Raw genomic sequence first — 27,780 nt, 5'->3', positions numbered from 1 at the left:
GAGAGTCCCCTGCGGGTTCCCTGCAGTTTTTGGGGCTCTCCCTCAAACCCCCTGCCCCCCAGTAGCCTCTAATTATGCCCTATGTTGGCCTTGATGTCAATGGCCCATAGGGTATAATGATGGAATAGGGGAACCCACTTTGGGTGCCCCTGGAATGGGATCCCCTGGCCCAATCTTTTTGGGACTTGGGGGGGTTGGAGGGGAGAGTCCCCTGCAGGTTCCCTGCAAATTTGGGGGCTCTCCCACAAACCCCCTCCCCTCCAGGCGGCTTCAAATGTACCCTATTTGCCATTGATTTCAATGGCCCATAGGGTATAATAGGGCCGTATATTCGGAAATAGCCGTGCATCTACCGTATATGCGGCTATTCCGAATGCGGTATTCAGGAGTATATGGGGATTCCGAATCCCCCCCCCCATATACTTCCGAATCCGTGTAATACCGAATTTTTTTTTTTTTTTTGCACATCCCTAGAAACAGTGGCTGCATTGAGGTGTGAAAAAGGTCTAGCTTTCTGGTTCGAGTCCAGTAGCACATTAAAGACCAACAAGATTCTCAGGGTACAAGCTTCTGAGAGTCAAAACTCCTTGTTGTGTTTTATTGTGCTACTGCACTCGAATCCTGCTCTTCTACATAAAACCAAACATGGCTAGTAACCTGAGGGCTTTCCCCAGCTTCTCTGCTAGAGATTGTTTAGCTGGAAATGGGGTTGAGGTTTTACATGCAAAGCAAGTGTGCTGCCCATTAAACTCAGAGACATCATCGCATAACATTGATTAAGATATTAAGCTACCTTACATTGTCAAATCAGACTATTGATCAGTTTGATCCGTCTAGCTTAATAATTTTTGCTGCACTTCAAGGTCTCGCTCTTTAGCCATGCAGCCGGACAACTGTCTTAAGTGGAGAAGCCATGCAGAGCGTATGGGACTTGCATGCAAAGCACTGAGTTGTAATTCCTTTGCAAGCTCCAGTTAGTTTCAGAAGTGGTGCATGTCATGGTGGTGGCAGTGACAGGACACTGTTCAGGCAACGTGTCCAGAGTCCTTTAAAAGGTAAAGGTAGCAGATATTACTTCATAGTCCCCTGTGCAAGCACTGAGTCGTTACCCACCCATGGGGTGACATCACATCATGATGTTTTCTTGGCAGACTTTTAATGGGGTGGTTTGCCATCACCTTCCCCGGTCATCTACATTTTACCCCCAGCAAGCTGGGTACTCATTTTACCGACCTTGGAAGGATGGAAGGCTGAGTCAACCTTGAGCCGGCTACCTGAACCCAGCTTCTGCTGGGATCGAACTCAGGTCATTAGCAGAGCTTGGACTGAAGTATTGCAGTTTACCACTCTGCGCCTTGGGGCTCCCAGAGTCCTTTAGGCATTTGCATATTCTTTCCCCACCCACAAACTGTTTCCCACTGGCTAATACATTTCACAAGAGCCCCTTGGTGCAGAGTGGTAAAGCTGCAGTACTGCAGTCTGAGGTCTCTGCTCATGACCTGAGTTCAATCCTGGCAGAAGCTGGGTTCAGGTAGCCAGCTCAAGGTTGACTTAGCCTTCCATCCTTCCGAGGTCGGTAAAATGAGTACCCAGCTTGCTGGGGTGGGGGGAAGTGTAGATGACCAGGGAAGGCAATGGCAAACCACCCCGTAAAAAGTTTGCCGTGAAAACATAAAAGCAACGTCACCCCAGAGTCGGAAACGACTGATGCTTGCACAGGGGACTTTACCTTTAATACATTTCACATAAGTTGTGTTGTCTCCTGCAGAATTTGACATTTTGTTGAGTCCCTGTTTAACTGTATGGCTCCTTCCATTTGCTGATATAAGACAATGCTGGTGCAGTTTGGAAGCCTTTTGAATGTTTGCTTTCTTGGTTTTGGTGGAGATACCACACCTGATGTTATGTATATGGGTTTAGTATGTGATTCCTGCCTGGCTCATTGGCGCCATGAGAGCAGAGCTTGCAGACTTGGGAACAATGGACAGTAGGATCCAAATACCTACTGCCCTGCACCAATCACAGGCCCCCTACCTGTTTGAATGACCCAATAACATGCTTGTGTGGGAACCAGTAGTTGTATATAGGTTTGGCCTGTGGGCCCATTCTCCAGTCTTGTTCGGGCAGCCCTATACCATGCTGCCTTTAATAAGGAGCTGTTATCACTGTTGCCTCGTCTTCACGATGCTTTGAGCCCACTATATATTATATACCATGTCTCCTCCCTTCTCATTTCCTGTCCTACTGTTATAGGGCTTTAGAATAAGAGCCTAATCAGAAGATTAATTCTTCCGAGCAGATGAACTTACCTCTTAAGTCCATTAGGGAAAGAACTCTATAAATGTGCAGACTTTTTTGGGTTCCCACTGGCTGGCATCTGTTCTTGAATTAAGCACAATGTTAAAAGACACTGGCGACCTTCTGGGTAGAGCCTCATTTGCGAAGGATAAAGCTCCTTGGCCAGCATTTTGCGAAATCCAGTTTTAAAGACCTCCCTGCAACCAAATATAGCTATGTAGAACACTTGAGGATTTGAAAGTAGATATTTTGCAAGGGGAGAGGGCTTTTTTCCCCCTTTTTTCTTTTCAGTATACAGTCTTGCGATCAAATCTTTCTTTCTATCTCTGACATAAAGATTAAAGTCTCTCCTTTGAGTGAAAGTGACCTTAAAGGGCATGCATTAGCAGCAGAACTTATCAGCATCTGTTCTCCATGTTTATTCTCAGCATAAATCCAAGCAAGTAATGCAGGCTTGACAGGGTAAAATGAGATCAGCTGTAGGGAAGCAGCTGCAACTGCGGTTGTGTTAGCAAAGGGCTGAAATTGTAACAGGCAGGTGTTATCTTTTTCTTTCTTTTTTTGCATTGGCAACAGTGCTAACCAACAGTTGGGACTTTCTTGTAAATGAAGAAATAAGGCTTCACATGTGACTGAGAACTCTAAAAATTATCTACCCGTGACGCTACCTGGATACCGTAAATGTTCTGTATCCAGGTAGAGCCCCGTGGCACAGGGTGGTAAAGCTGCAGTACTGCAGTCTGAGGTCTCTGCTCACGACCTGAGTCAGATCCCAGCGGAAGCTGGTTCAGGTAGCCTTCTCAAGGTTGACTCAGCCTCCCATCTTTCCAAGGTCAGTAAAATGAATACCCAGCTTGCTGAGGGAAAAGTGTAGATGACTGGGGAAGGCAATGGCAAGGAAAGGAAAGGTCCCCTGTGCAAGCACCAGTCGTTTCCGACTCTGGATTGACATTGCTTTCACAACGTTTTCACGGCAGACTTTTTACGGGGTGGTTTGCCATTGCCTTCCCCAGTCATCTACACTTTCCCACCAGCAAGCTGGGTACTCATTTTACCGACCTCGGAAGAATGGAAGGCTGAGTCAACCTCAAGCCGGCTACCTGAGATTGAACTCAGGTCGTGAGCAGAGCTTAGGACTGTAGTACTGCAGCTTTGACACTCTGCACCACGGGGCAATGGCAAACCACCCCATAAAAAGTCTGCCATGAAAACGTTGTGATGCAATGTCACCCCAGAGTCAGAAACGACCGGTGCTTGCACAGGGGACTACCTTTACCTTTTTCTTTATCCAGGTAGCATCATGGGTAGATAATTTTTAGAGTTCTCAGTCACATGTGAAGCCTTATTTCTGGTTTATCACCTTGAAAAGATAAAACAAAGTTGGAGTTCAGTAGCACCTTTAAGACCAACAGAGTCCCCCCCCCCCGAATGTAAGCTTTAATGTGCATGCATACTTCATCAGAAATGCATGCATATGAAAGCTTACATTCTGAATAAAACTTTGCTGGTTTTTAAAGGTGCTTCTGGACTCCAACTTTGTTCTACTGCCTCCGACCAACACAGCTGCCCACCTGGATCTACCTTGAAAAGATGATCCTAGTTGGGATGCAGAGGTTTTAAAAAACACTGGAGCTGAGAGTAAGGGTAGTTTTGTGCAGAGGTTTCCATAGACACATAAGAACTACCACACATGTATTTGGGTTGCAGTAAGCATTTGATGCCCTGATATGGATAGCCCAGGCTAGTCTGATCTCATCAGATCTTGTAAGTGAAACAAGGTGGGGCCTGGTTAGTACTTGGATGGGAGACCATCCAAGAAGCCCAGGAATTATACATGGAGACAGGCAATGGCAGTCTACCTCTGTCTCTTACCTTGAAAGTGCTACAAGGCCGCCATAAGTTGGCTGCAACTTGATCGGAGGAGGCATTTGATTAGCAGTTGCTACATACTGAAGTTTTCATACTTCTTAAGCACGCCATAGGCATTCCTGAAATAATCTTGGGGAGGGGGGGGGGGATCTGGAACATAGTGTGTGCAGGCATTTGGGTTGGATCCAGGCTAAATTGGAAATTTCTGCTGATTCCGCCTTCCTTGTAGACCCTGTCCTAGGCTTGCCAGCTCCAGCTTGGGAATTTTATGGAGATTTTGGAGACAGTACTTGAAAAAGATGGAATTTGGGGAGGGTTGTGATGCCATTAAGTTTCCTCTCCAAAGCAGCCATTTTCTCTAGGCCCTAGTAGAACAGATCTCTACGCTGTAGAGGTTGCATGTAATTCCAGAAGAACCCAGAACACACTTGGAGCTTGGCAATCCTACCCCCGCCCCGTGGTCATTCCTCAGAGTCCCCTATCGCCCAACAGCAGCATTTTGTGGAGATCAGTACATTGCAGTGGGAGAGGAGAGGCAGGACATTTCTGTTGGGGGGGTGGCAAGGGGAGAGTGGATCCAACGTGTTGGTCACAACCACAAGAGGCCAGGCTGGCTGCAATTGAATTGCCAGTAGCAACCAGATTGTTACAATAGTACATGGCTGGGCACAGTCCAGGAGCATGTTGGAAAAGTAGCAGGCAAACAAGGTTCTATCTCACCCCATTATTGTATTGGATACTGAGCAGGGTTCTGAAGAGGCCTGGGGAAACATTCAGAGCTATTCATAGAAGCAGAAAAAAATCAGCATCATCCACAAGCTGAATTTCCAGTATTTGGCTGAAAACAACCACTGTCTACTGTTGCTTACAGACACTGAGTTGCATCTCTCTGTTTCTGTGGCAAAATTCTTAACTTTGGAAGTGAAAATCATGTCAGTTTCGTTCCAGCAGTAATTGTGAGGATTGCATCAGTAACCCTTCAAGCCAGCCAGACGCAGAGGTCCTAGGACTGAGTTGTTGGTTCCCAAATTATCCGTAGGTTTTCTGCCTAATCTTTTGAGATGACCAGCCCGGTAGCTACATTACTGTGGGTGCCAGCTGCTATAAGCTCCTACCCATCCAAAGAGTTGGAAGCTAATTCTGCCCTCTTCCCCTGAAACTCAGAGTCCCTGCTCTCATTCCAAGAGGACTGTAGATGGGCATGAGAATTTATTACTCCATGTGCCTTTCAAGGAGCTTGTTGACCCCCAGAGGCCCACAGTCCCCAGTTTGAGAAAATACTGTCCTGCTTCTTGCCTAGGTTATTTATTTATTTGTTCGATTTATATCCCGCCCTACCCCACCAAGGCGGGCTCAGGGCGGCTTACAATACAAAAAGCTAACAAAGATCAGTTTAAAATACATTAATAATTATACAATAAAATACATAAAAATACATAAAAACTCACATCAATATGCACTATGCTACCTTTTCCTTAAATCAATTCTTCAAGTATTCCAGTGTTCAATATTCTGATGTTCAAAGTTTAAGTATTCAGGCATCCCGATATCAATTAATTGTATGCCAACCTGAAGAGGGCTGTTTTACAGGCCCTGCGGAACTGTTCAAGGCTCCGCAGGGCCCTCACCTCCTCCGGGAGCTGGTTCCACCAACAGGGGGCTGCAATCGAAAAGGCCCTGTCTCTGGTCGCTTTCAGACGGGCCTCCTTTGGCCCAGGGATTATAAGGAGGTTCTGAGACCCCGATCTCAGCACTCTCTGGAGAACATGTGGTGAGAGTCGGTCCCTGAGGTAGGTAGGTCCCAGGCCATAAAGGGCTTTAAAGGTCATAACCAGCACCTTGTACCGAACTCAGTATGTTATCGGCAGCCAATGCAGTCCCCGGAGCCCCGGCTGAATGTGCTCCCGTCTAGGGAGCCCTAACAACAGCCAGGCAGCGGCATTCTGCACTAGCTGCAACTTCCGGGTTCGGCACAGGGGCAGCCCCATGTAGAGGGCATTGCAGTAGTCCAGCCTCGAGGTGACCGTTGCATGGATCACTGTTGCCAGATCGCCGTTCTCCAGGAAAGGGGCCAGCTGCCTTGCCCGCCTAAGATGAAAAAATGTGGACTTGGAAGTGGCTGCTATCTGGGCCTCCATAGTTAGAGTAGGCGCCAATAGCACCCCCAGGCTCCTAACCCTGTGCAATGTAATGCATATTTGAGTAGGGAATTGATTGGGACTTGGAGCCTGACAGTCCTCTCCCATTGATTTGGGCCCCAGTGTGCTATCTGGGACCTCAAGTACCAGTTTGCATGGAATGATAAAGGAACACACACACAAACACACACTGCATTATGTTTGTGATAAAAATGATGTACTAAAAATGTTTGTGCTTAAAAAAATGATGAGCTACAGTTCAGTTGTGAGTTTTTTTGTTTGCTTTCAGGTTTTGTGTGTGATTTTGGCATGAACTGGTATGCTAATGGCGGGAAGTGTGTGAGTGAAGTGACTGAGGAGCGTGCCCGAGGGGATGCAAGTGAAGGTTAGCTAGGTAGATTTCCATCCCTTGAACACAACATGCTCTTCCAGGCATCCTGACGACTAGCTGCTTTCTATATCCATTTTCCTTAGGGATATGTGCTGGCACACAGATTCTGATATTCATACACAAATACGATATGTGTAGGAATCATGGGAAACAAGCAGCTCCATAGAACATCCCTGGGGCAAGGAATGTGCAAACATTCAAAGACATCAATTGAGAAAGGCCCCCGAGTGTCTCTTTTCACACCTTTCTGGTTCCTTGGGGCTCAGTGACTTTGTTTGAAGAACTTGCTCATCTCCTTCTCCAAAAAAAAGGCCTTTGTTCTGAAAGTCCTCCGGGCATGACAGGCAGTCCTCCCTGGTTCACTGTCATCAGCTCTTGACAGGCCCTCATGTTTAAATAATAAAACCTCTAATGTGTCCAAGCTCTCTGTATAAGAAACCTCTTTGTCTTTGGCAGAGGTGTACTGCCAACTTGTTCATCTCTGTTGAACGCCCAGTTAATATTTCATACCTTTAGCGGCTCGTTGATGCTTGCCAATCCTTGTCCTGATGGTGGTAGCACTGATAACTTACAGTTTGCTGGCTTGCATTAGGGAAACTGCCCCTTCCTCTTCTCAGGCTAGTAATGAGGCTCAAAAGAGAGTAGTAGTTAAAGCTTCTGTCCTAAGAGCAGAGTTGCATTCTTTGAGGCTCAATGGCCTGAATGTACTTAGAAGGGGGGTTAGGATGTTCTGGTAACCAACACAGACGCAGTTGCATTACTTCTTGAGTAATGGAGCAGTTTTATAATAGTGATTTACCAAGATTCTTGGTACATCTTTCAGAGGCTTTTTTCCCACTGGTTGGGGGGGGGGGAACCACAGGAAAGTTAGGAGATAAGCAGGAGTGGCACTGGAGTTTTTGCCACCCCACGCCACCCCCATGCCTACGCCCCTCCCCACACATGGGGATCGGAGCGAGGCTGCACCACCTCTTTCATCCACTCAGGTGGCAGGCAGATGAAAGGGACTGCGGGGTTGCTGTGCTCGTTCCGAGGCTGTCTCCCCTTGCAGGTGAAGCAGCCGGGAGCGATGCTATGCCGCCTCCTTTGTCCGCCCTGGTGCCGGGCAGGTGAAAGGGGCTGCAGGGCTGCTGTGCCTCATTCTCGTCTGCCCACTCCCGTCCCGGGAAGATAAAAGAGGCAGCAGGCAGCGCGGCCTCCCTTCTGGCTGCCTCCCCAGAAAGAGGAGGCAACCCCAGAGCGAGGCCACTGTCCTCTGAGTCCAGCTAGGAAGCCAGGCTTGGAAGAGAGCACACATTGGCTTGCAGTCCCATTGCTCTCAGCTTCCCGGGTCTGCAACACAGGAAACTGAGAGTGGCAGAGCAGTGGGAGAGGGCTCCTGAATGTGCCCTGTAGGCAAGGTGGCGCCCAAGGTGGCAGCTACTTACCTCGCCTATTCCCACCCGCTGGCCATGCAGATAAGAAGAATAAATGACATCTTTAAAAATGGCAACCTACCAGCCGAAAATCTTCTCTTCATTAGGAGAAGGGGACACAGTTTTCTAAGCCATTTCTCAGCAACAAATAAAATCATACCAGGAAAGATTCCATAAGCAGTGTTCTAATTTACATTAGTACTGACAGTTATGCTTTGTTAACATGATGTGCATGTTATGAGGAATGGCTCCTCCAACACTATAAAGTCCTTGTTTTTTATTTATTAGATGGGGCCATTTTCTTATGTCCTAAAGCTTTTGGGTGTATTTACACATCACAAATAAGCAGTTTGATCAAGCTGCTATTAGGCTGCATCCATACATAATCAGATATCATGATATAAAGTCCTCTGCAACTGGATTGTCTCAACAGCACAGGAGAATCCAGTTGCAAATTATTACAATAGCAGAAGCATAGCCCAATAGCCAAAGATGTTCAGATGCAGTTTTAGTTCAGATGTCTGAATGCAAGCAGCTCACTAAACCAAGGTCTGTTGGTTGTCATTGAATTTGGATTCTCAACTGTGGGATGTAGCTGGCTTGGAACTACAACTCCCAGTTTATACTATATTTGTGACTTGTTCTGATAGTCGAACCTGTAAGCCACAATTTTAGTAGCACAGCCACAAAGACACTGCTATAAAAGTACTTTTTTTTTTAATTCTGGGAGGTGGAGAGGAAGCCAAAATCAGACAAACCAGGATTTGCTACTTACAACTAATGTTCCCTCTCATCTGCAGAGTTTTATGAGCAAAAACTCAACTTAGAGGGAACACTGCTTACAACTGTTGCACCAACCAAATCTCATTACATATTTAATATAACTTTACAAGATTTTTGATAAAAGTTTACAATATGTTAGTCAGCATATCACAGTGTTTTGTTGTCTGTTATTTTTCTGTTATGAACTGTGATCCCGTATTCTTGGTTTTTTTCTGGGTTTCTCTTTAGGCACAACTTCCGTGCTGTTCCATCTCCTTTGAGAAGAGAATAAAAACTGAATCATATTCAAAAAAATATGGACCCTGTCCTCGATAGCTGGGCCTTGATTCAGTTGTTAGGGCCAAGCTGATGACTGAGTCAGTGTGGTCTAGTGGTTAGAATGTCAAGGCAGTGTGTAGAGAGGCCCAGGATCGAATCCCTGCTCTGCCATGGAACCTTACTTGGTGGCCTTGGGCTGCTTTCACACTCTCAGTCAAACCTACCTTACAAAGTTGTTACGAGAGTAAAATGGAGAAACGATGTAAGCTGCTTTGTGTCCCCACTGAGGAGAAAGGTGGGATATAAATGAAGTAAATAAATCAATGACAGTTGTTTGCAAAACCTACTATCCATTCAAGACTCAGGAAGAGCCTTTTTTTAAGAGGATCTTCTATTCCCAGTTGAGAGTGAGTGATGAGAGAGCTCTTCCTCTGAAATCATAGTCCTCCCACCATTAATACAGTGGCTTGGTTCACATAGAACTGCAAGCCATGGCATGGTTCTTTGAAGACATGCCTTGAAAGAACCTGGAGCTTGTTGTATGATCATTCCTTTCTCGCATACTTACATGCTGCTAATTCATCACTTCTGGGGTTTTGCTCTAGTCCTGGAAACTGGGAATCAGCCATTGTTTGGACCTTTGGTTTGCTAGATCAGTGTGTACCACAGGGTGCCAGTTTGAATGCTCTGGTATTACTCTTGTTTGCCAGAAAAGCTGCAAATAATTGTGTGCTGTGCAAGTGGGGGAGAGGGGCAGAGGGAGGGATTCTATAGACAAATCTGAGGAGGCTTTTTAAAGGCTTTGGGTCACCAGAATACAAATTGGTATGGCAGCTGGACTCTAGTCAGCACCATTTTTTTCACCTGCTTGTCTCCGCAAAGGGCAAGTGAAGCATACCCTCTCTTCATGCACCCTGCAATCAACAGAGCTAAACTGGTTTGCAGTATATCCAGTCCCCGGATCCAAACTCTTTGGAAACACTGATTACACTACCATAAATACAGGACTGCATTTGGGAGAACTGAGCAGTAAGTGCACCTTTAAGACCAACTATGTTTTATTCAGAATGTAAGCTTCCGTATGCTCTTAAGCAGACTTCATCAGACAAAATGGGAATGGCAAACAGCAATGCTTAATATAAGTGGGCAGTGTAGAATCATGGGAATGAACATATGAAGCTGCCTTATACTGAATCAGACCCTTGGTCCATCAAAGTCAGTATTGTCTACTCAGACTGGCAGAGGCTCTCCAGGGTCTCAAGCTGAGGTTTTTCACACCTATTTGCCTGGACCCTTTTTTTGGAGATGCCAGGGATTGAACCTGGGACCTTCTGCTTCCCAAGCAGATGCTCTACCACTGAGCCACCGTCCCCCATAATGTTTTTAGCAGATCGAAAGAATCACAAATAGCGGTCTGTGTTTGTTAGTGTTAGGATTAGTGTTAGTGATTATTTTAATCTGCATACGAAAGCTTACATTCTGAATAAAACTTAGTTGGTCTTAAAGGTGCACTAGTCTGCTGCTTTGTTCTTTTGCTTCAGACCAACACGGCTGCCTACTGGGATCTGATCTCCTGGTGGTTGCTCTTAGACCTGGGCTCAAATACATCCCTGCTCAGCTGTGAACCTGCTGGCTGGCCTGGAGCAAATTTCTTCCACCATCAGTAGAACAAGTGCAACCGTGGTGAATTTAAGACTGCTCCGATAATTAAATAAGCAGGATTGGTGTTTATCTAGCCAATGAACAGTTGCTGTGTGCTACACCTTTCAAGAAGAAAATAAAGACTGTACAGTGCTGTGACGCCATGGCTACTTAAGTGCTCCTCATTCTCTCATAGCTACTGGGCCCCACTCATGGAATGTGCACATGACATACTACCCCCTGTTTGCTTTGCCAAGAAGTGATGTGCATTTTCCTCTCGATAGCTGTGCATCTGAGTCTGAGCAGTGGGGTTGGCAATATTTAATTAGAGGCAAATGAACAACAACAACAAAAGTTAGTGGGTAGCTGCCTGTAGCCTCCCTCTTAGTGATTCAGTCCACTGAAACAACAGCCCACTGGGGTAAAATGCAGCAAATAATACATGTCTCAACTATGGAGTGTTATTTGGCTGGAGGCATTGTGGAAGTTTTTTCTGTGTTCTGGCAATATACAGCCCTGGGTCCTCCCTATGACAAATGTGCTTGTGTTGTACTATTTGAGGGCTCACATGATGGAATGCTATCTACCCCCAAAAGTCCCTGCTCATAGAAGCCCGGGAAGTCAAGGAGACAGCTTGAATTGAATCCCTCTGTCTAACATTGCAAGGTTCCCCCCCTCCATGTACACAAATTAATCATGTGTTCTTTGAAATGAATAGCTTGAATCTCTTTCCCTTGAACCCTGTGTCCACTAGGCTGGTTTTAACAGCATCTTTCTTCTCCAAGGGAAGAAGCAATGCTGTCCACCTACTTTGAGACCATCAATGATCTGCTCTCCTCTTTCGGGCCAGTCCGAGACTGCTCGCGAAACAATGGCGGCTGCACCCGCAACTTCAAATGTGTGTCGGACCGACAAGTGGACTCGACAGGTTGTGTGGTATGTATGTCTTTTGAGATCATGGGATAAAACAGCTTGCTGTGCTAGGCACTAGAAAAAGTTATTGCTTGGGGTTTCTGGGTCCTGATTAGGTTGTGGCACCTTGGATTCCTATTTGCGTAGCGTAGTGGGATGCAACTTGGAGCGTGAAAGTGTTCTGAGAAAAGACAAGTACGTGCATGTCCTTGGTCCAGCAGTTGCTGCATGTATAGGCAGAGGTGATTACTTCAAATGCTAATATTTTAATGGGTATTCTTCCAGAGAGCAGAGTACTGCTTTGGAATTGGCTCACACTTTGCAGATCATTGCTTTTGAGTCCGCGTGCTTAGAGTCATGGTTCTATTTCCTCACAGTCACGCTTCAAGAATTGTGGCCTGTATGCTCATAAAATTCCTTGAAGTATTGCTATGTGTACACTCATGATGTTGCTATTTCCAATCCACCTTGTGATTTAGAAGCTTTAATTCAACCATTCAGGGTTTTCAGTAACACTAAAAGTATGGTGGTTATTCAGGGGACTAATCTAGCAGTCACATTAGGAGAATAGTGGCTATTTGGGGGACTGGTCTAAGTTGTACTAGTAGAATAGTGTCTATTTGGGGGACTGATCTATCGGTTGCACTAGGCGAATAGTGGCTAGTCAGGAGGAATGATTTAGCAGTTGCACTAGATGAATAGTGGCTATTTGGGGGACTGATATAGCAGATGCACTAGGAGAATAGTGGTTGTCAACCTCCAGGTAGAGGTTGGAGATCTAGAATTACAACTGACCTCCAGATGACAGATACCAGTTCATCTGGATAACATGGCTTCTTTGGAGGGTAGATACTACAGCATTATACCTCACTGAACTTAGCCCAACTCCACAATCCCAGGCTCCACCCCCAAATCTCCAGGCATTTCTCAAGCAGCAGTTGGCAACCACGGTGGCTATTTGGGGGACTGATCCAGCAGTAGCGGTCAGTGAATGGCAGCTATTCGTGGAAATGATCTATCAGTTGTATTAAGGGTATAATTTAGTGGTTATTCAGGTGAGTGATCTTGTTTGATGTTGTGGTTAAGTGCACGGACTCTTATCTGGGAGAACCGGGTTTGATTCCCCACTCCTCCACTTGCACCTGCTGGAATGGCCTTGGATCAGCCATAGCTCTCGTAGGAGTTTTCCTTGAAAGGGCAGCTGCTGCAAGAACTCTCTCAACCCCACCCACCTCACAGGGTGTCTGTTGTGGGGGAAGGAGATAAAAGAGATTGTGACCGCTCTGAGACTCTGAGGCCGTTTTCGCACTAGCGTTGGCTCCGGCGTAGCGCCCCATTTACCTCCGGATCTTCTCTTGGATTTTGCACATGTTGCTCCGGCGCTGCGCTTTGCTCCGGCGCTTCAGGGATTTTACGCCGGAGTATGTTTTTCAGCATGTTGCCGGAGTTTCCGAAAACCTCCGGATCCACTCCGGATCCACTCAGCGGAGTTTCCTGTGCGAAATCCATCCACGCCGGATCGACTGCTTTGTGGGCGTCACCCTCTCCCTTTCCGTCCTCCCACCCCATCCACCCGCTTGGCCAATCATCAGCCTTTCGCGGCGCTTCCCCAAAGTGCCGGCACGGCCATTTTTTTTTAAAAAACTTCACAGTTTTGCGTAATAGCGATATTTCGAAATTAATATAATAATAATAATAATAATAATAATAATAATAATAATAATAATAATAATAATAATAATAATAATAATAAATTTTTATTTATAACAAATAGAAAAAAAAACCCCTCCTGGAATAGCCTCAATTGCCACTTCAATTGGTTTCGTTAGAATTTTTTAAATTATTATTGACTTTAGTTGCGTTATTTCGCTGTTGCGTTATCTCGATAATGCGAAAACGACCATTGTTGGGGGGGGGGGGAATCTAGTGCCGGTGCGGGCCAAAGCGTTCATGTGTGTGTGTTTTAAAAAGGGAATGCCTCCCTCAGCTGTGCCACCAGGATTTCTGGACCTGCACAAAATCGCCATGTATAAAATGGGAAGTTGGAGTCCTGCATTCTTCTCCCTGGCTACATTCCGCTCGGTTAGAAAATAGACGCGAGCTCGCTCTTCACACGCACCACAGAAGGGGAAGGAGAGAATGGAGGGGGGGGGGAGCTCTGGCAGCAGGAATCAGTCAGGTCCCCGTTGCAAGCGCCAGCCGGGGAGGGGAAAGAGAGCGGAGGAAATTTGGGGGGGGGGATCTAGTGCTTCAGAATTTGGGGGGGGAATCTAGTGCTAGGATTCTCCACTGTGAATGCTTCCGTTAATACATAAAGGGCTGTGGAGGATTCTACAGCTGCAGCCAATCCATAAGCAGCAGCAGCACACGTGATGCGGTTTGTCCAAGAAAAGAAGGGGAGGGAACAGCTCGATGTTACGTTAGTACGTTAGTACGTCATTACGCAACCAGACTTGCGCTTAAAAAAAAAATGATTGACAGGGCATCGGACTCAAGCCGATGCCAGTGGGAAAACGATTTGAGCCGGGGCTTCAGGGAAGGCGACTCCGCAAAGAGTCACTAGTGGGAAAACGAGAAAAATGATCCGGACATAATTGCGCCGCGGAAAAAGGGGAGCAAACGCTAAGTGCGAAAACGACCTGAGATTCAGAGTATAGGGCAGGATATAAACCCAATATCCAATATATTTTCTAGTTGCATTAAGAGAATAGTGACTATTCAGGAGACAGATTTAGCATTTACACTAGGAGAATAGTTGCAGGGGTGAGGAATTAGTTAAGAGCCAGCTGTGGTGTGGTGGTTAAGAGCAGCAGACTCTAATCTAGAGAACTAGATTTGATTCCCCCACTCCTCCACTTGCAGCCAGCTGGGTGACCTTGGGCCAGTCACTGTTCTCTCAGAGCTCTCTCAGCCCCTCCTACCTCATGAGGTGTCTGCTGTGAGGAGAAGAAGGGAAGGGGATTGTGAACCACTCTGAGACTCCTTTGGGTAGTGAAGGGTGGGGTATGAAACCAACTCTTCTTTTTTTCTTAAATGTTGCATTGGTAGTGATTGCAGAAACCAAAGGGAGTCAGAGTGGATTTCTCTCTGAGTTCAGAAAAAAAAAAATAGAGATAAGCCAAGGTGTTGGAATTGTGAATAAAGCAATTGCATTTGTGAAGGCAGCCTCTTAGAGTTGGCATTACAAGAATTTGAGTTGGCATTGCTGCCATGGCTCAAACCAGCAGCTGCAAAAAATCTTCCGTGTAAAACGGCCTCCTTTTCCAATGAGTGTCTTCTTTGAATTGCAGTTCCACAGCTAGTGAACTACGTGTATGTGTGTTGTTCATTGAAAATATTTCTTCCACCCTATTGGGAGCTTCAAGACAAAGACTATCTGTTTTCTATAGCTTATTAAGGTTATTAGTGTCACCTGTGCAAACAGAAAGGATGGTTCATAAACCACTTTTTAAACCAGGTTCCTTTCCCCCCACCCACCACCTCTGTACTCTGTTCTGGACTTTGTTTGCCCCCTCATCTTGCCAGCTGATGTGCCTCCGAGAGAAGAGCAACAAAAATGGCCTGTCCCGTTTCTGCATGCCCAGAATGAAGGTGAGCTGCACTACAAGCAGAAATAACTGAGAAATAGCAGACCCATTGCTCTGTGTGTCTCTTACTGTCTCCCTGTCTCCCGGCGTTGTATGGAGTGGTTCCAGCGGAAATTGAAATCCATGTCATTCAACAGAACAACAAGGCTTTTCCCTTCCAACACAATGGTGGATTGTGTCTGCATTGTGAAATGGACAAAGCATCTGAGCAGCAAATATTAGTGGTAGTAGGGAGCAGGAGGAAGAGGCAGAGAGCCCTTGTCTCTCCCTCCTTTTCAAGCAGAAGGGCAGAGCAACAGAATCTAAGCTCCACTTCCGCAAGCAAAAGGATTGTTTATTGGGAAAGGTGGGGAGAAATTAAAGACAGTGCCCCCTCCATTTCAGCCAAAGGGTCAGAAGAAAAAATGCTTTGCTTTGTAAATGTGGAGGGGGGGGGGGGACACCCTTCAAAGTGGATTTCTCCCCTCTCCTCCAACTCACCCCTCATCAGTATGAAAGGAAAATAGAGATTGGTAGAATTATATTGGCTTAGAGTCACAGCTTTTGATATCTGCATTTTTTCTTTTCCCTTTTCTTTTTTGGTCCCTTCCAGCAGTGTTTGGGCTTGGCAGGATGGCAGAACTGATGCTGTCAGTCTTTGCAGAAGAGAGTTGCCTGTTTGAGTTCTGTCATGGCAGGGTTTCTGCCACTTGTGTTGCCCACTGAGCCAAAGGGTGCCTTTTTCTGGTCATTCCAGTTTCTTGTATTGTGCTTCCAGGCTTACAGTTCCTCTGAGCACAATCTCTCACGTTTTTTCTCCTCACCTAACATCTCACACCATTTATTTTGTTTTTTTTTGTTTTTGCTGAAACCAATCCACATTGTCTTTCTCGCTGCTATTTCTTCTGGTGGGGGAGGGTGTCTCAGCACCTACATGACGCTGGCTGTGCTTCGGCTGAAGCAGAGAGAAAAACAGCTTGTGTGCACGCACACAGAGACGAAAAAAATCCAAGTGTTTTGGGTTTGCCATCTGGTCACTTTTATACCTACCTCAGTGTTTCGTTTCCTTGCCACCTGGCTGTTTATTTTTAATCTCTGCTTCAGCGCTAGACAGAAGTGATTTCCATAGGCATGCGCAGATGTGTTTCCAGGTGTAACTGCAATGACTGGGTAATGAGTCTCGTTGTTGAATGGAGAGAAAAACTGGAGGATGGGAGAGGAGTGACAAATATGGGTGGATGGAGAACAGAGCTTTTTCCCCCTCCAGGCAGCAGCCCTGAAGGCTGAAGCTTCCAAACACTGGCAAAGGGAATGAGCTGTTTTGATTGATGGTGTTTCCCAAAATTATGTGAGATTCTTTACTTGCATTCACAAGGTAGCTTTGAGTCTCAAAAGTTCATAACCCCAACCCCCCCCCCCCTTTTCTTTTTTTGTATTTGTGTGTGTGTCTGCACCTGGAAGTCATGGTGACCTCTGGTGACTGACCCCTACTGGGGACCTGGAGGATATTCAGGGAGGTGACTGAATAACTCAGCTCTCCTGACTGCTGGTATTCCAAGGAGGTCTCTCATCCAAGTACTTGCCAGAGTCAACCCTACTTAGCTTCTGAAGGTATCGGGCTTGCTTTCGGATATCCAGATTAGGGTCTCTAAGGTGCTACTGAATTTGAATCTAGGCAGATGGACATGGCTGCCCTCCTGAAATTACAAAGACAATTTTGTGTGGTGGTTGAAGTGTGTGAGGACACTTAAGGGAAGTCTGGGTTTAACTCCACAGTTTGTTCAGAGGCTGACTAGCAAGCTTGGGGCACATTCACTGTCAACCTAATGGTGGTGAAGATGCATTAAGGGAGGAGACAACCGCCTTGAGCTTCTTGGAGGAGGGAGAAATGTGTAGCGGTTAGTAAATAATTCAGGTTAAAGAAATTATGTGGCTCATTGCCCAAACGACACCCCTTTATCTTATAGGCATGCATTGTCAAACAGACACCCCCTTGGGTGGTTGCTGGTTATTGTGTGGACCACTCTGTTGAATGGTTGAATACAGCAGTAAAGCATACGGGGAATCTGCAGCTCTCCGTTAATCTTCAGCCTACTTTGGCATGAACCAAAACATTGTGCTTCTAGGGGACCGGTTGCCATAAAACAAGTCAAAGCCAGCTGCGCAGGAACTTTGTCACATTCAATTTTCCCATAAGGAAATAAGCTTGTTAGCCCAGAAGTGTTAGTTACTGCTTCTCGGTCTCTGTGCATCAGTTGGATTGCCATGGGAAGCACAGGGGACAGCAAGATGAAGAAAGTTAGAAAGTAGAAGGAAAAAAAAATAAAGGATAATTCATTATGTTGATTTTTATTTAGTATTTTTGTACTTTTATGCAAGCATGTATGTGTGCATGTATACAACTGTGTGCACCTGGAAGCCATGGGGATCTCTGGTGACTGACCCCTTACTGGGGGCCTGGAGGATATTCAGAGAGGTGGCTGAATAAAGCCTGCCTCTGTCCTCACAACTGCTGGTATTCCAAGATCTCCTTGGGATTGGGCTTGCCCGGATCGTCAGGGTCAGGACCATTTTTGTTTATTGTGAAAGAAAACTAGCTCACAGAGAAGGTGTCTACAGAGATTTGTATTTATTATTTGTTTGTTAAAACATTTATATCCTGCCTTTCCTTGTAGTTCCAGGCAGCTTGAAGTTCAGTGCTGTGACTTCTCTTCTCGGGCATGCATAAGCAGGGCGTGAAGCCCATCTGTATGCATGACTTCAAAAAACAGCAGCTACGGTCAGCAACCTGTTCTGAGACGAACAGGGCAAATCTGTGCCTGGACTCTGCTGGTGGAAGCTCATTATGATTGGAGGCTCCAACACACAGTTCCGTGCAACTACCCTCTCAGGCAGAAGGGCTGTAACCCTTACTTGCTACTTTTCTTTGTGTGCATATGTGTGTGTTTTATAGAGAAACGTTTGTTCTCGTGAGCCCATATTGACAGTCTGAAGTAGCACATACTGTCTAACCACAGGTTTAATGCCCGGGCTGGAGAAAAGCGCATAGTGCCTGGCTGAACATTGTGCTCAGGTGGCAAAGAGAAATTGGTTAGCCTCTGAGACACTTGTGGAAGGATGGTTGTTTGGGAGAAGTGGGGAGGTTGCCAGACTCGATAAATTGAAAGACAGCTACAATACTAAACAAAAGTGCCTTTGACAAAAAGGGAGTGTTTTTTTGGGGGGAAATATATGTCTGTGCAGCACCAGCAGTGTTTAATTATAACATGGGTGGCTCCATTATTTTCTTGCATTTTCAGGGCCATTTGCCAGTCACACATGTTTGCTACCGTAGGGGTGCACTTAGCAAAATGTAGGGTATTGTGACTTGTGCTAAGATGCTCAAGAGACGGATGAATCAGAACATCTGAAAATAAAGATGGATTGTTCTTGTAAATGACAAGACATATTGGCGGGTAGGGGAGGGGAAAAAACAGAGGCTGTTGTTGAGGAAAACATTTGCAGCGACTTGCCGCAGGAAAGGAAAAACAGGGGAGGTATTAAGTTAAAAGCTGCTAATGAGGAGCCAGAGGACGTGATGGTAAAAGTTCTTAAGATGTTTGTACCCCGGGGATCACAAGACAACAATTTCTGCTTAGAGAACGGGAGGACGAAGGGAGGGAGATTTTATGCTGTGTTTGTGGAGGTGGTGCGTCTCTCCTTCACAGGGCTTGGAGGCGGACAGGAGTGATGATGGTTGGGGTGGGGGAGGCTTTTCTCTCTTTCAGTCTTGCACCGGAATCAGGTAGGATTTAGCGTAGAGTGGTAAAGCTGCAGTACTGCAGTCCGAACTCTTTGCTCACGATGTGAGTTCAGTCTCGGTGGAAGCTGGGTTCAGGTAGCCAGCTCAAGGCTGACTCAGCCTTCCATCCTTCTGAGGTCGGTCAAATGAGTCCCCAGCTTGCTGAGGGGGAAAGTGTAGATGACTGGGGAAGGTGATGGCAAACCACCCTGTAAAAAAGTCTGCCATGAAAATGTCGTGATGCGACGTCACTCCAGAGTCAGAAACGACTGGTGCTTGCACAGGGGACTACCTTTACCTTTTTTACTCTGGGTACTTGCACTGTGGTCATTGAAACAAACTGTATAGAGAGATCCCGGTTTGGTGTGGAGAGCTGGTTTGGTGTAGTGGTTAAGTGTGCGGACTCTTATCTGGGTGAACCGGGTTTGATTCCCCACTCCTCCACTTGCACCTGCTAGCATGGCCTTGAGTCAGCCATAGCTCTGGCAGAGGTTGTCCTTGAAAGGGCAGCTGCTGGGAGAGCCCTCTCCAGCCCCACCCACCTCACAGGGTGTCTGTTGTGGGGGAGGAAGGTAAAGGAGATTGTGAGCCGCTCTGAGACTCTTCGGAGTGGAGGGCGGGATATAAATCCAATATCTTCTTCATCCCATGACAAGTCAGACAAAGAAGAATGGATTATAAAGTGTTAGCTTCTCTTTTACAAGAGAAGGCTGTACCATTTAGATGGCTTATGCCAGAGGGGCTGCTATTCACGTATGAGAATACACGATATAAGATTGACTCGGTTTTGCAACTCAAAGACTTCTTAGACAACCAAGCTAAAAGTTGGTTTAAGAAGAAAGACAAAAAGAGCTTCAAAAAAACCTTCGGGAAAGGGAAAGAGAGAGAACGATCTACAAAGTCCAAAAAGATCAACTGACTCAGACCAAGAAGTAGAGTAAGATCAAGATGGGTCTCTCTCTCTCTTTTCTGGCCAACAGTTGGACTTTGGCCTGCTTATGCAGCAGTCCAGTCTCACTCTGGATATCTCTGCCTGCAGTTCTACCTGTTTCTCCATTCTTTCCCCCATATACTTGCTCTGCTGCCCATTTCCTTTTTCCTGCCTTTCTGCTTCCTCATGCCATTGTTCCAAGCCTCCCTTCAGAATCATTTCTTAGTTTAGCCCCCCATTTTCAAGTAGTTGTACATCTGTATTGATGCTCTTGAGCATCTTCTGCAATCTTCCTTTATTTTGATATGTCTTATTTTTTAAGAAATCATTTCTTAAAAAAAAAAAAAAACACCACCAGAAAGAACCTCAAGGTGGCTTACATGATCGTAAAGGCTTTTTTTTTTAAATGTACATAATTAAAAGGCATCGCAGAGTTGGAATATCTGAAAGATTCTCAAAGTCCAGGCAAGCAGCTCCTAGATAGGTTGCTCTTCTGAGATGCTCTTCAAAAATGAATTACCTTGCATGCCATTCAGAAGAAACTTTACACCCATCTCAGGCAGGGATACAGAACTACACTGAGGACACGAAGAAAACACTTGGGTGGAAGGCTGAGCTGAGAGGAAAAAGGATCTTCACTGGTACATGGGGTTCATATTTAGGGATCAGCAGCCCCAGCTTATTCAAGCCGTCAATGATTACAGCTGGCTCCTTGGATTAAGCCAAGAAGCAGATCAGTACATAAGGTCTTGCTGGGAGCCATATTCTGCACTAGTGGAGGTTTCCAGTCTGTCTCCAAAGGCAGCCCCTTGAGTGTGTTACAGTTATCCATCCTTGAAGTCATAGTAGCCTGGAGCAGCATTGGCTGGGTCACTTCAGGAAGTGAATATGGCCTCCATACAAGGTATAATTGATAAAAGGCATTCCAGCAGCCTTCCCAGCCGCCTTGGTGAAAAGCAAGAACGCTCCTAGAGAGCCAGTTTGGTATAGTGGTTAAGTGTGCAGATTCTTATCTGGGAGAACCGGGTTTGATTCCCCACTCCTCCACTTGCACCTGCTGGAATGGCCTTGGGTTAGCCATAGCTCTCGCAGAGGTTGTCCTTGAGAGGGCAGCTGCTGTAAGAACCCTCTCAGCCCCACCTACCTCACAGGGTGTTTGTTTTGAGGGGAGGAAATATAGGAGATTGTAAGCCGCTCTGAGTCTCTGACTCAGAGAGAAGGATGGGTTATAAATCTGCAGTCGTCTTCTTCTTTCTCCTCCTCTCCCTCAGCTCTGATTCTGACCAACCAGACATGGTCTTAGCTCATCCAGGACTGTCAGTCCCTTCAAGAACATCATCTGACCATCTAGCGTAGTGTCCCCTCAGGCTTGTCTAGATTCAGTTTCCACTCAGCTTGACCACAACTCCTGGGCTCTAAATCAGGGAGAGATGACAGCAGCTGAACCACATTCTTCAGCTTCTTCTACACTCAGCTGCCTACAACCTTTCACGAACACACTAGGGATTGTTCGGTAAGGATGCTGGTGAGTCGGTAAGGATGGCATACTCTACGCAGTGAAGCTGATCTGCAGTAACAACAGCTGTTGTTTGACATCAGACACTATTAACAAGGTACTAAATGGGGGAGTTTGCCAGGAACTCAGCAACCCGCAGCTACCTGTATTCTCTGTGTAGTCAGATAAGTAGTGGTGGTGGTGGTTTAATATCATTTAATTGCACATCCCCTCCCATTGTTTCTGGATAAGAGAGGCTGCTACAGCTTCCTTTCCCAGAGGGGCTGCTACAGCTCCCTCCCCCAAGCTGTTTGCTGCTTCCCCTCTTGTTCTCTGCACCAGCTGGTTTTGAAATGCCAGCAGCATCTCTGCCATACCTTTATTAAACGCTACAGACAAAGTGGCTGCTAATATTTAGAGGATGCAATAGAATATTTAAAAAGGCAGCAATTTGCTCTCAGCAGAAACCTCCTATTAAATTCTTTTTCAAGTGTAATAATGAAGAAAGGGAGCTGAGCTTCATAATAAGAAAACACAGCCTCTTAGGCAATTTAGCTCACTTATTTCCTTTCAGCATCAGGAAGTGTCAGTAATGAGGCATTTTAGATGTTCTGAAAAAAAGGGACACTCCCCCTCCCCTCATCTGACCTTGTTGTTAATGAGCTTCATACCTGCTGGAAGAAGGGGAAATAAACAGGCAACGGTCTGCAGGTTCATTTCTTGAGCAAATCCCCCAAGTCAGTGGATTTTACATCATGGTTCCTTTAATCGCACCTTCAGAGTCCCCAGTTTCCCCTGTTCACTTTCAGTTGCATTTGGTAGTCATAAGCTCAATCAATGTGTATTCTTTGCCATCCATCAGAGCACCTGAGGAAAGCCAGTTTGGTATAGTGGTTAAGTGTGCGGACTCTTATCTGGAAGAACCAGGTTTGATTCCCCACTCCTCCACTTACAGGTGCTGGAATGGCTTTTGGTTAGCCATAGCTATTGCAGGAGTTGTCCTTGAAAGGGCAGCTGCTGTGAGAGCCCCACCCACCTCACAGGTGTCTGTTGTGGGGGGAGAAGATATAGGAGATTGTAAGCTGCTCTGAGTCTCTGATTCAGAGAGAAGGGCAGGGTATAAATCTGCAGTCTTCTTCTTTTTCATCATTCTGAGAATGAATGTCTGTGGCATCTCCATGAGTTTCCAGTGACCCAAATGGTGGCCCCTGAAATGCCCTTCAAATGTTCTAGCGACCGTAGAAGTAGCTCATCTATAAGCAGATTCTGTACTGGTGAGAGAATATTTAAATGATTCGGTTATGACTGTGAGGCCCCTCCCATGAGTCTTTCCTATGGAATCTGCATACTGCATTGCTGAATCCCTGGGATAGACCCACACAGTCAGCCCACATAGCTTGGACATTTGAACTTTGGACTTTGATGCAGCTTGGCTTCTTGACTGCATCAGGGTTTCCTCTCCCTTACACACAATATTGTTTGCCAGTCATTGTTCTCCTGCTTGCATGTTTCCCTTTCTGGGTCCCCCCATTTTTCAGATAGTCTGAAAAAAACACAGAAAAAAATGAAGAAAAAACAGGAGAGCAATGATACTGTGTGTAGAGGAGGGGGAACCTCAATGCAGTTGTATAAAGGCAAGCAAAAACCTGCTATGGGAATTCTGTTTCTTTCAAGAATAAGCAAGGGCAGAATGGAAGAAACTTTGCTGCCAGCTGTAAAATTTAAGACAAGTGTTCATTAGCTCTTCATGTCTCCAGGTATAAAATTTGGACATGGTCAGAGGCAAGTGTGGAATTCTAGCAGGAGCTCCTTTGCATATTAGGCCACACCCCCTGATGTACCTAATCCTCCAAGAGTTTACAAGGCTCTTTTTTGTAAGCTCTTGGAGAATTGGCTACATCAGGGGTGTGTGGCCTAATATGCAAAGGAGCTCCTGCTAGAATTCCACCCCTGGTCAGAGGCATAAGACCTTGGGTTCAAGGCAAAGGAATCTTAAACTGTGCTCTTTGGCCTATGATGAGCTGGCCCAATGAAGCAGGATTGGCCCAAAATACAGCTAGTTTGTTGTTTTTTTGCTAATTTCATTTAAATTGATTTTTAAAAAATAAAGTTGATGTAAGCCACTGGATCAGGGATAAAATTGGGGAATATTCTAAGTAAGAAAGAATAACACCCATCAGTTGCATTTGTTTTATGCCTTTCCTTCAAAGGAATCAGTGTGGAGTGCATGAGTCTCATCTCCCTGATGTATCCACACAACGGCCTCATGAAATAACTTAGGTTGCAAGTTAGCAACTGGCTTAAAGTCACACAACAGGTTTCTGTGGGTGGGTATTTGGACCCCTCACTGCTCATGCAGCAGTTGAACTATTCCACACTGGCTCTCAGACATCTGAAAGGCACCAAATTACCCAGAAATTTTGCAGTCACAGGCTGAGAACACTTTACAAGTTGGAGCTTGGGCACAGAATGGCTGTTTATTTTCTGGTAATAATAAAATAATTGCCCTTGCTCTGTTCCACTAAGTTGCCACCTTCAGCGCCGTTTTTGCAGTGTGGCTGGTGAGGATATCTGGTGAAATTCTGGTCAGTCTATTGACAATACTTCTGTGGGCTGTTTTGGAGATAACTATGATGCCGCCAGCTCATGACCATGATGTTGCCAGTGAAACATTTTAATTAATTAATTAACTAACTAGAGGTTTATTTACTTGTGACTTGATGAATATGTCTAATCTTTTCAGTTAACCTCTGGTGGACATTCCAGCATGATGTGGATTGATTTTTCCAAAGTCAGCTATGTTACCATTATGTTTTCCCAAAGAACAAATGTGTTTAGAAGGAACAAACAATTCTGGGGGGCTGGCCTCATTTAACAAACATGGATATTAAAACCTTCTGCATACCCTAGAGGGGAATGAACTTTAGATCAAATAATAATATGACACAGGAGAATCTTCCTCCTCCGTATTTGTGATGGTCAGCCTACCCAAAAAAGTATTTCATGCCGACAGAGTTAATAAGAAGATCTTGCTAAATATAGCTTGTGTGGTCTTAGGAGACTCTGGGATTCTGCCGTTCTGTTCTTTCTCACCATGACCTTCAGGAATGTCCCTTAAAATTGGTTGTTCTGCTCCAAAAAGTAGGCAAGTTAGAAATAGCTCCTTCTTATTCAGCTCATCTAATCTGTGCATGTATGTGTGTTGTGAGTGTGTATATGCACACAAAGTCTGCGGGGACAAGAAGCAAGCAGTCTCCTCTGTTTTTTATCCTTCTGTTTTTCTTCCAATGTCAAGATAGCAGTGAACATGCTTGAGATGCACCCTGCCCTCTGCTCCCGGGACGCAAAAAATATCCAGCTTCTCTAAACGCTAGAGCCACAGTTTGGAGCTTGTATGTAGCACACTCCTGTAGAGGAGGGAGGGGACAGATTCTGAGAGTTTTAGCAGGTCTGCAGGTGACTTAATCATTATATGGGCTCTTGTTAGTCTGATTGAGCTTCTAAGCTTTAATAGTTGATCTTGAGACATTTCTGATCCACACACATGATTTGGGCCTCCATATGGCAAATCATATGCATTTTCTGCCCCTCTCCCTGTCTCCAGCCAGTTAATGTGTAAATACCTTGTGAAAGCGGTACTAGCTAATTGGTTGACATTCCTCATGCTTGCTTGGAGAAAGTCTCTAATTTTCTTTGTCTTCACTGCCTTTCTTGGTGCTTTTTCTCCACTGTCAGAACTTTGCTTCCTCTTGGTGGTCACTGTTTTTGACAGTCTCCTCTCTTCAAGTAATGCTAACCATGGATCACCTTCCACTAGCTCACTCATTCCCCTCCAGTGGACTGCTAATTTGTGTGTGTGTTGTTTAACATTGGCTGGATGTATTATTTTCTCCTCTTAACCCCATGTGTACATCTAGGCACATGCAGCTATCTGTGCATCTGTTCACAGCTCTTTTGAAAGAAATGTAATTTCCTAATCTTAAAACCAGGGCTTTTTTTTCAGCAGGAATGCACAGCCATTCCGGCTGGCTTCGTGTCAGGGGGTGTGGCCTAATATGCAAATGAGTTCCTGCTGGGGCTTTTTCTACCAAAAAAGCCCTGCAAGAGACATAGAACAGTAGGAAACCTTGAGTCCATGCTTGGTGAGTCCACTATTTTTGCCCCGCCCCCATTTCAGACATGAGACCAATGCATTGATTGCTAGGGGAACAGTCTGGAATCATTCTATGCTTGGTGTTTGGTTTCAGATACACGTAGGTTTGCCTTGTCAGCTGTCGGTGCTGTCCCTGAATCCATGTTTCCTCCCCAAACTGCAGTGGAAGGGTAAAGTCATGGATGGGGAGATTGTTGATATGGTGGAAGGGGAAAGTCAGGGACAGAGAGATTATTGATGAGAAGAAAGTAGATCAGAGTGCAGTCAGATAACTGCTTACCTCAAAGTGGATATTGTTAGATGTTGTGTGATATAGCTAACAGCACAGAGAGAGCCCTAGTGTACACAGTAGACCATCCTTCTCAACTGCCTGGGGATCCCAGGGAAGAAGTCATGATGCTCAGCTCATTGCTGCTACCAAATGCTTCTCCTTGTGGTTGGGGTCACCATGTAACAAGCTTTAAAAACATGTACACATAAAAACATACCTTCTGCACCGTGTCAGGTTTTACTTAATGCTGGGTGACTATGAAAGGTGTGTGTAAACAAAGCAAACTTTGCTGAACATACATCTCAGTTGGAGAGGGTCAGCACTCAGGGAGTTTCAGGCTCAATTAAACCCTAATATGATTTGGCCATTTAGGAGCATGCAGTGAACATGTGCCCTCTTTTCATTTTCTCTTCCTTATGCCAATTTCATCCAGTGCTTCCTGATTGGGTAAGCTGTAGTTTCTGCAATGTTTGTTTCCAAAACAGAATTAACAACTACAGTTAAATAAAGTTTGTTTCATAGAACTCTGGCATTTAAAAAAAATATGACAATTATATATCATGAGCAAAATTACTGTTAATATAAAACTTGAAGCAAATATAGTCAGTAACACTAATTTTGAAGCCATATGGTTCCCTATGCTATACATCACAAGAAGAAATTCCAAGTATCATTAACAAATGGTATCTCTACTGAAGACTTTAATATATATGGAAAAGATTGTTGTATACTTTAACTATTGCAGATAGAAAATATTTATTTATTTGTTTGTTTGTTTATTTATTTATTTTATCTCTTTACTCTTTTTGTATTTGTTTTAAACAGTCACATAGATTACAAGATAGCAGGGGTAATTTTTGTTGTATGTATGTATATACTGCAAAATTTAATAAAAATTGTATTTAAAATAATAATAAAGTTGGTTTCTCTCTAAATGGGAAATCACTGAATGTGGGGTTCTGACTCTGGTTTCCAGGCAAACTGGTAACATAGTTTGCCCATTTGGCTTATTACTGCAGAATTTGGCTATTGTGAGGTGGGAAGTGGAGAGAAAATCATGTGGCAAAAGGAATGTACAAACCTAGAGTCAGTTCTTCATAGCTGCCATAGTTTGCCCATGTCATTGGTCCCATACATAATGATCAGACACATTAAATAATGCACTTCCAATCCACTTTTCAACTGGATTTTCCTGTGTGAACTGGCAAAATCCAGTTGGAAAGTGCATTGAAAGTGCATTATTTTGTGTGTGTGATCACAGCCCTTGTTTCATGGTATAGAATGATTCAGTTTGTCTCATGAATATCCAACCATCCACAGGCTTCACGGGATTTTCCCACTTCCCCTTCAACTCATTGAACTCCCCACATTTGTTCCTATCACTCAGCAGACTCTCAGGGAAAACAGAGGGAGGTAACGGGGGGGGGGGGGTTGCAGAGGAATGGGAGGAATTAGCAGGAATCATTGCTCCCTCTTTCACAAATGAAAAATCCATTTTATTGGAAGACCTGCATGGTTGAATATATGCCATTGACTTTTTTTTTCTTGTCTTTTTTAGAGACCGGCAAATGCTTTGTCTTATATTAAGTATTTGTTCAGAGACTTGCCCCCACCACACATACTTTAGCTTCCGGTTACATTTTGAATGAATAATATGCACAAAACTTTCTCCACTATACTGCCTCCCAGCCATCCAGGAGAACGCTGTTGTGGGGGCGTATTGACTAGGGACACATTGCCCACGATTATCTAGAAAGAATTATTGGCCAAGGTGGCTATTGATTTTCTAATAATTTCCAGACTTCCCCCCACCTTGTGTCACCAGAGAGGCAGATCGCAAATTGAACTGCAGCTGAATTGCTGCAGGATTGATTAAAA

General features: G+C 45.1%; 1 protein-coding gene across 1 annotated transcript in view; it reads left to right on the top strand.

The window, feature by feature from the left end:
* The window catches only part of ASTN2 (astrotactin 2), an 899,029-nt gene that overhangs the window by 546,204 nt on the left and 325,045 nt on the right, over positions 1–27,780 (top strand). The window contains exon 11 of the mRNA XM_060250629.1: positions 11,579–11,729. Coding sequence (XP_060106612.1) covers positions 11,579–11,729 — 151 coding nt within the window. The remainder of the gene's footprint in view (positions 1–11,578; positions 11,730–27,780) is intronic.

Source organism: Heteronotia binoei, chromosome 12, assembly GCF_032191835.1.
Source record: "Heteronotia binoei isolate CCM8104 ecotype False Entrance Well chromosome 12, APGP_CSIRO_Hbin_v1, whole genome shotgun sequence".
NCBI lineage: Eukaryota > Metazoa > Chordata > Lepidosauria > Squamata > Gekkonidae > Heteronotia > Heteronotia binoei.
The sequence above is the reverse complement of the archived record's forward strand: the minus strand, read 5'-3'. Positions and strand labels throughout refer to the sequence as shown.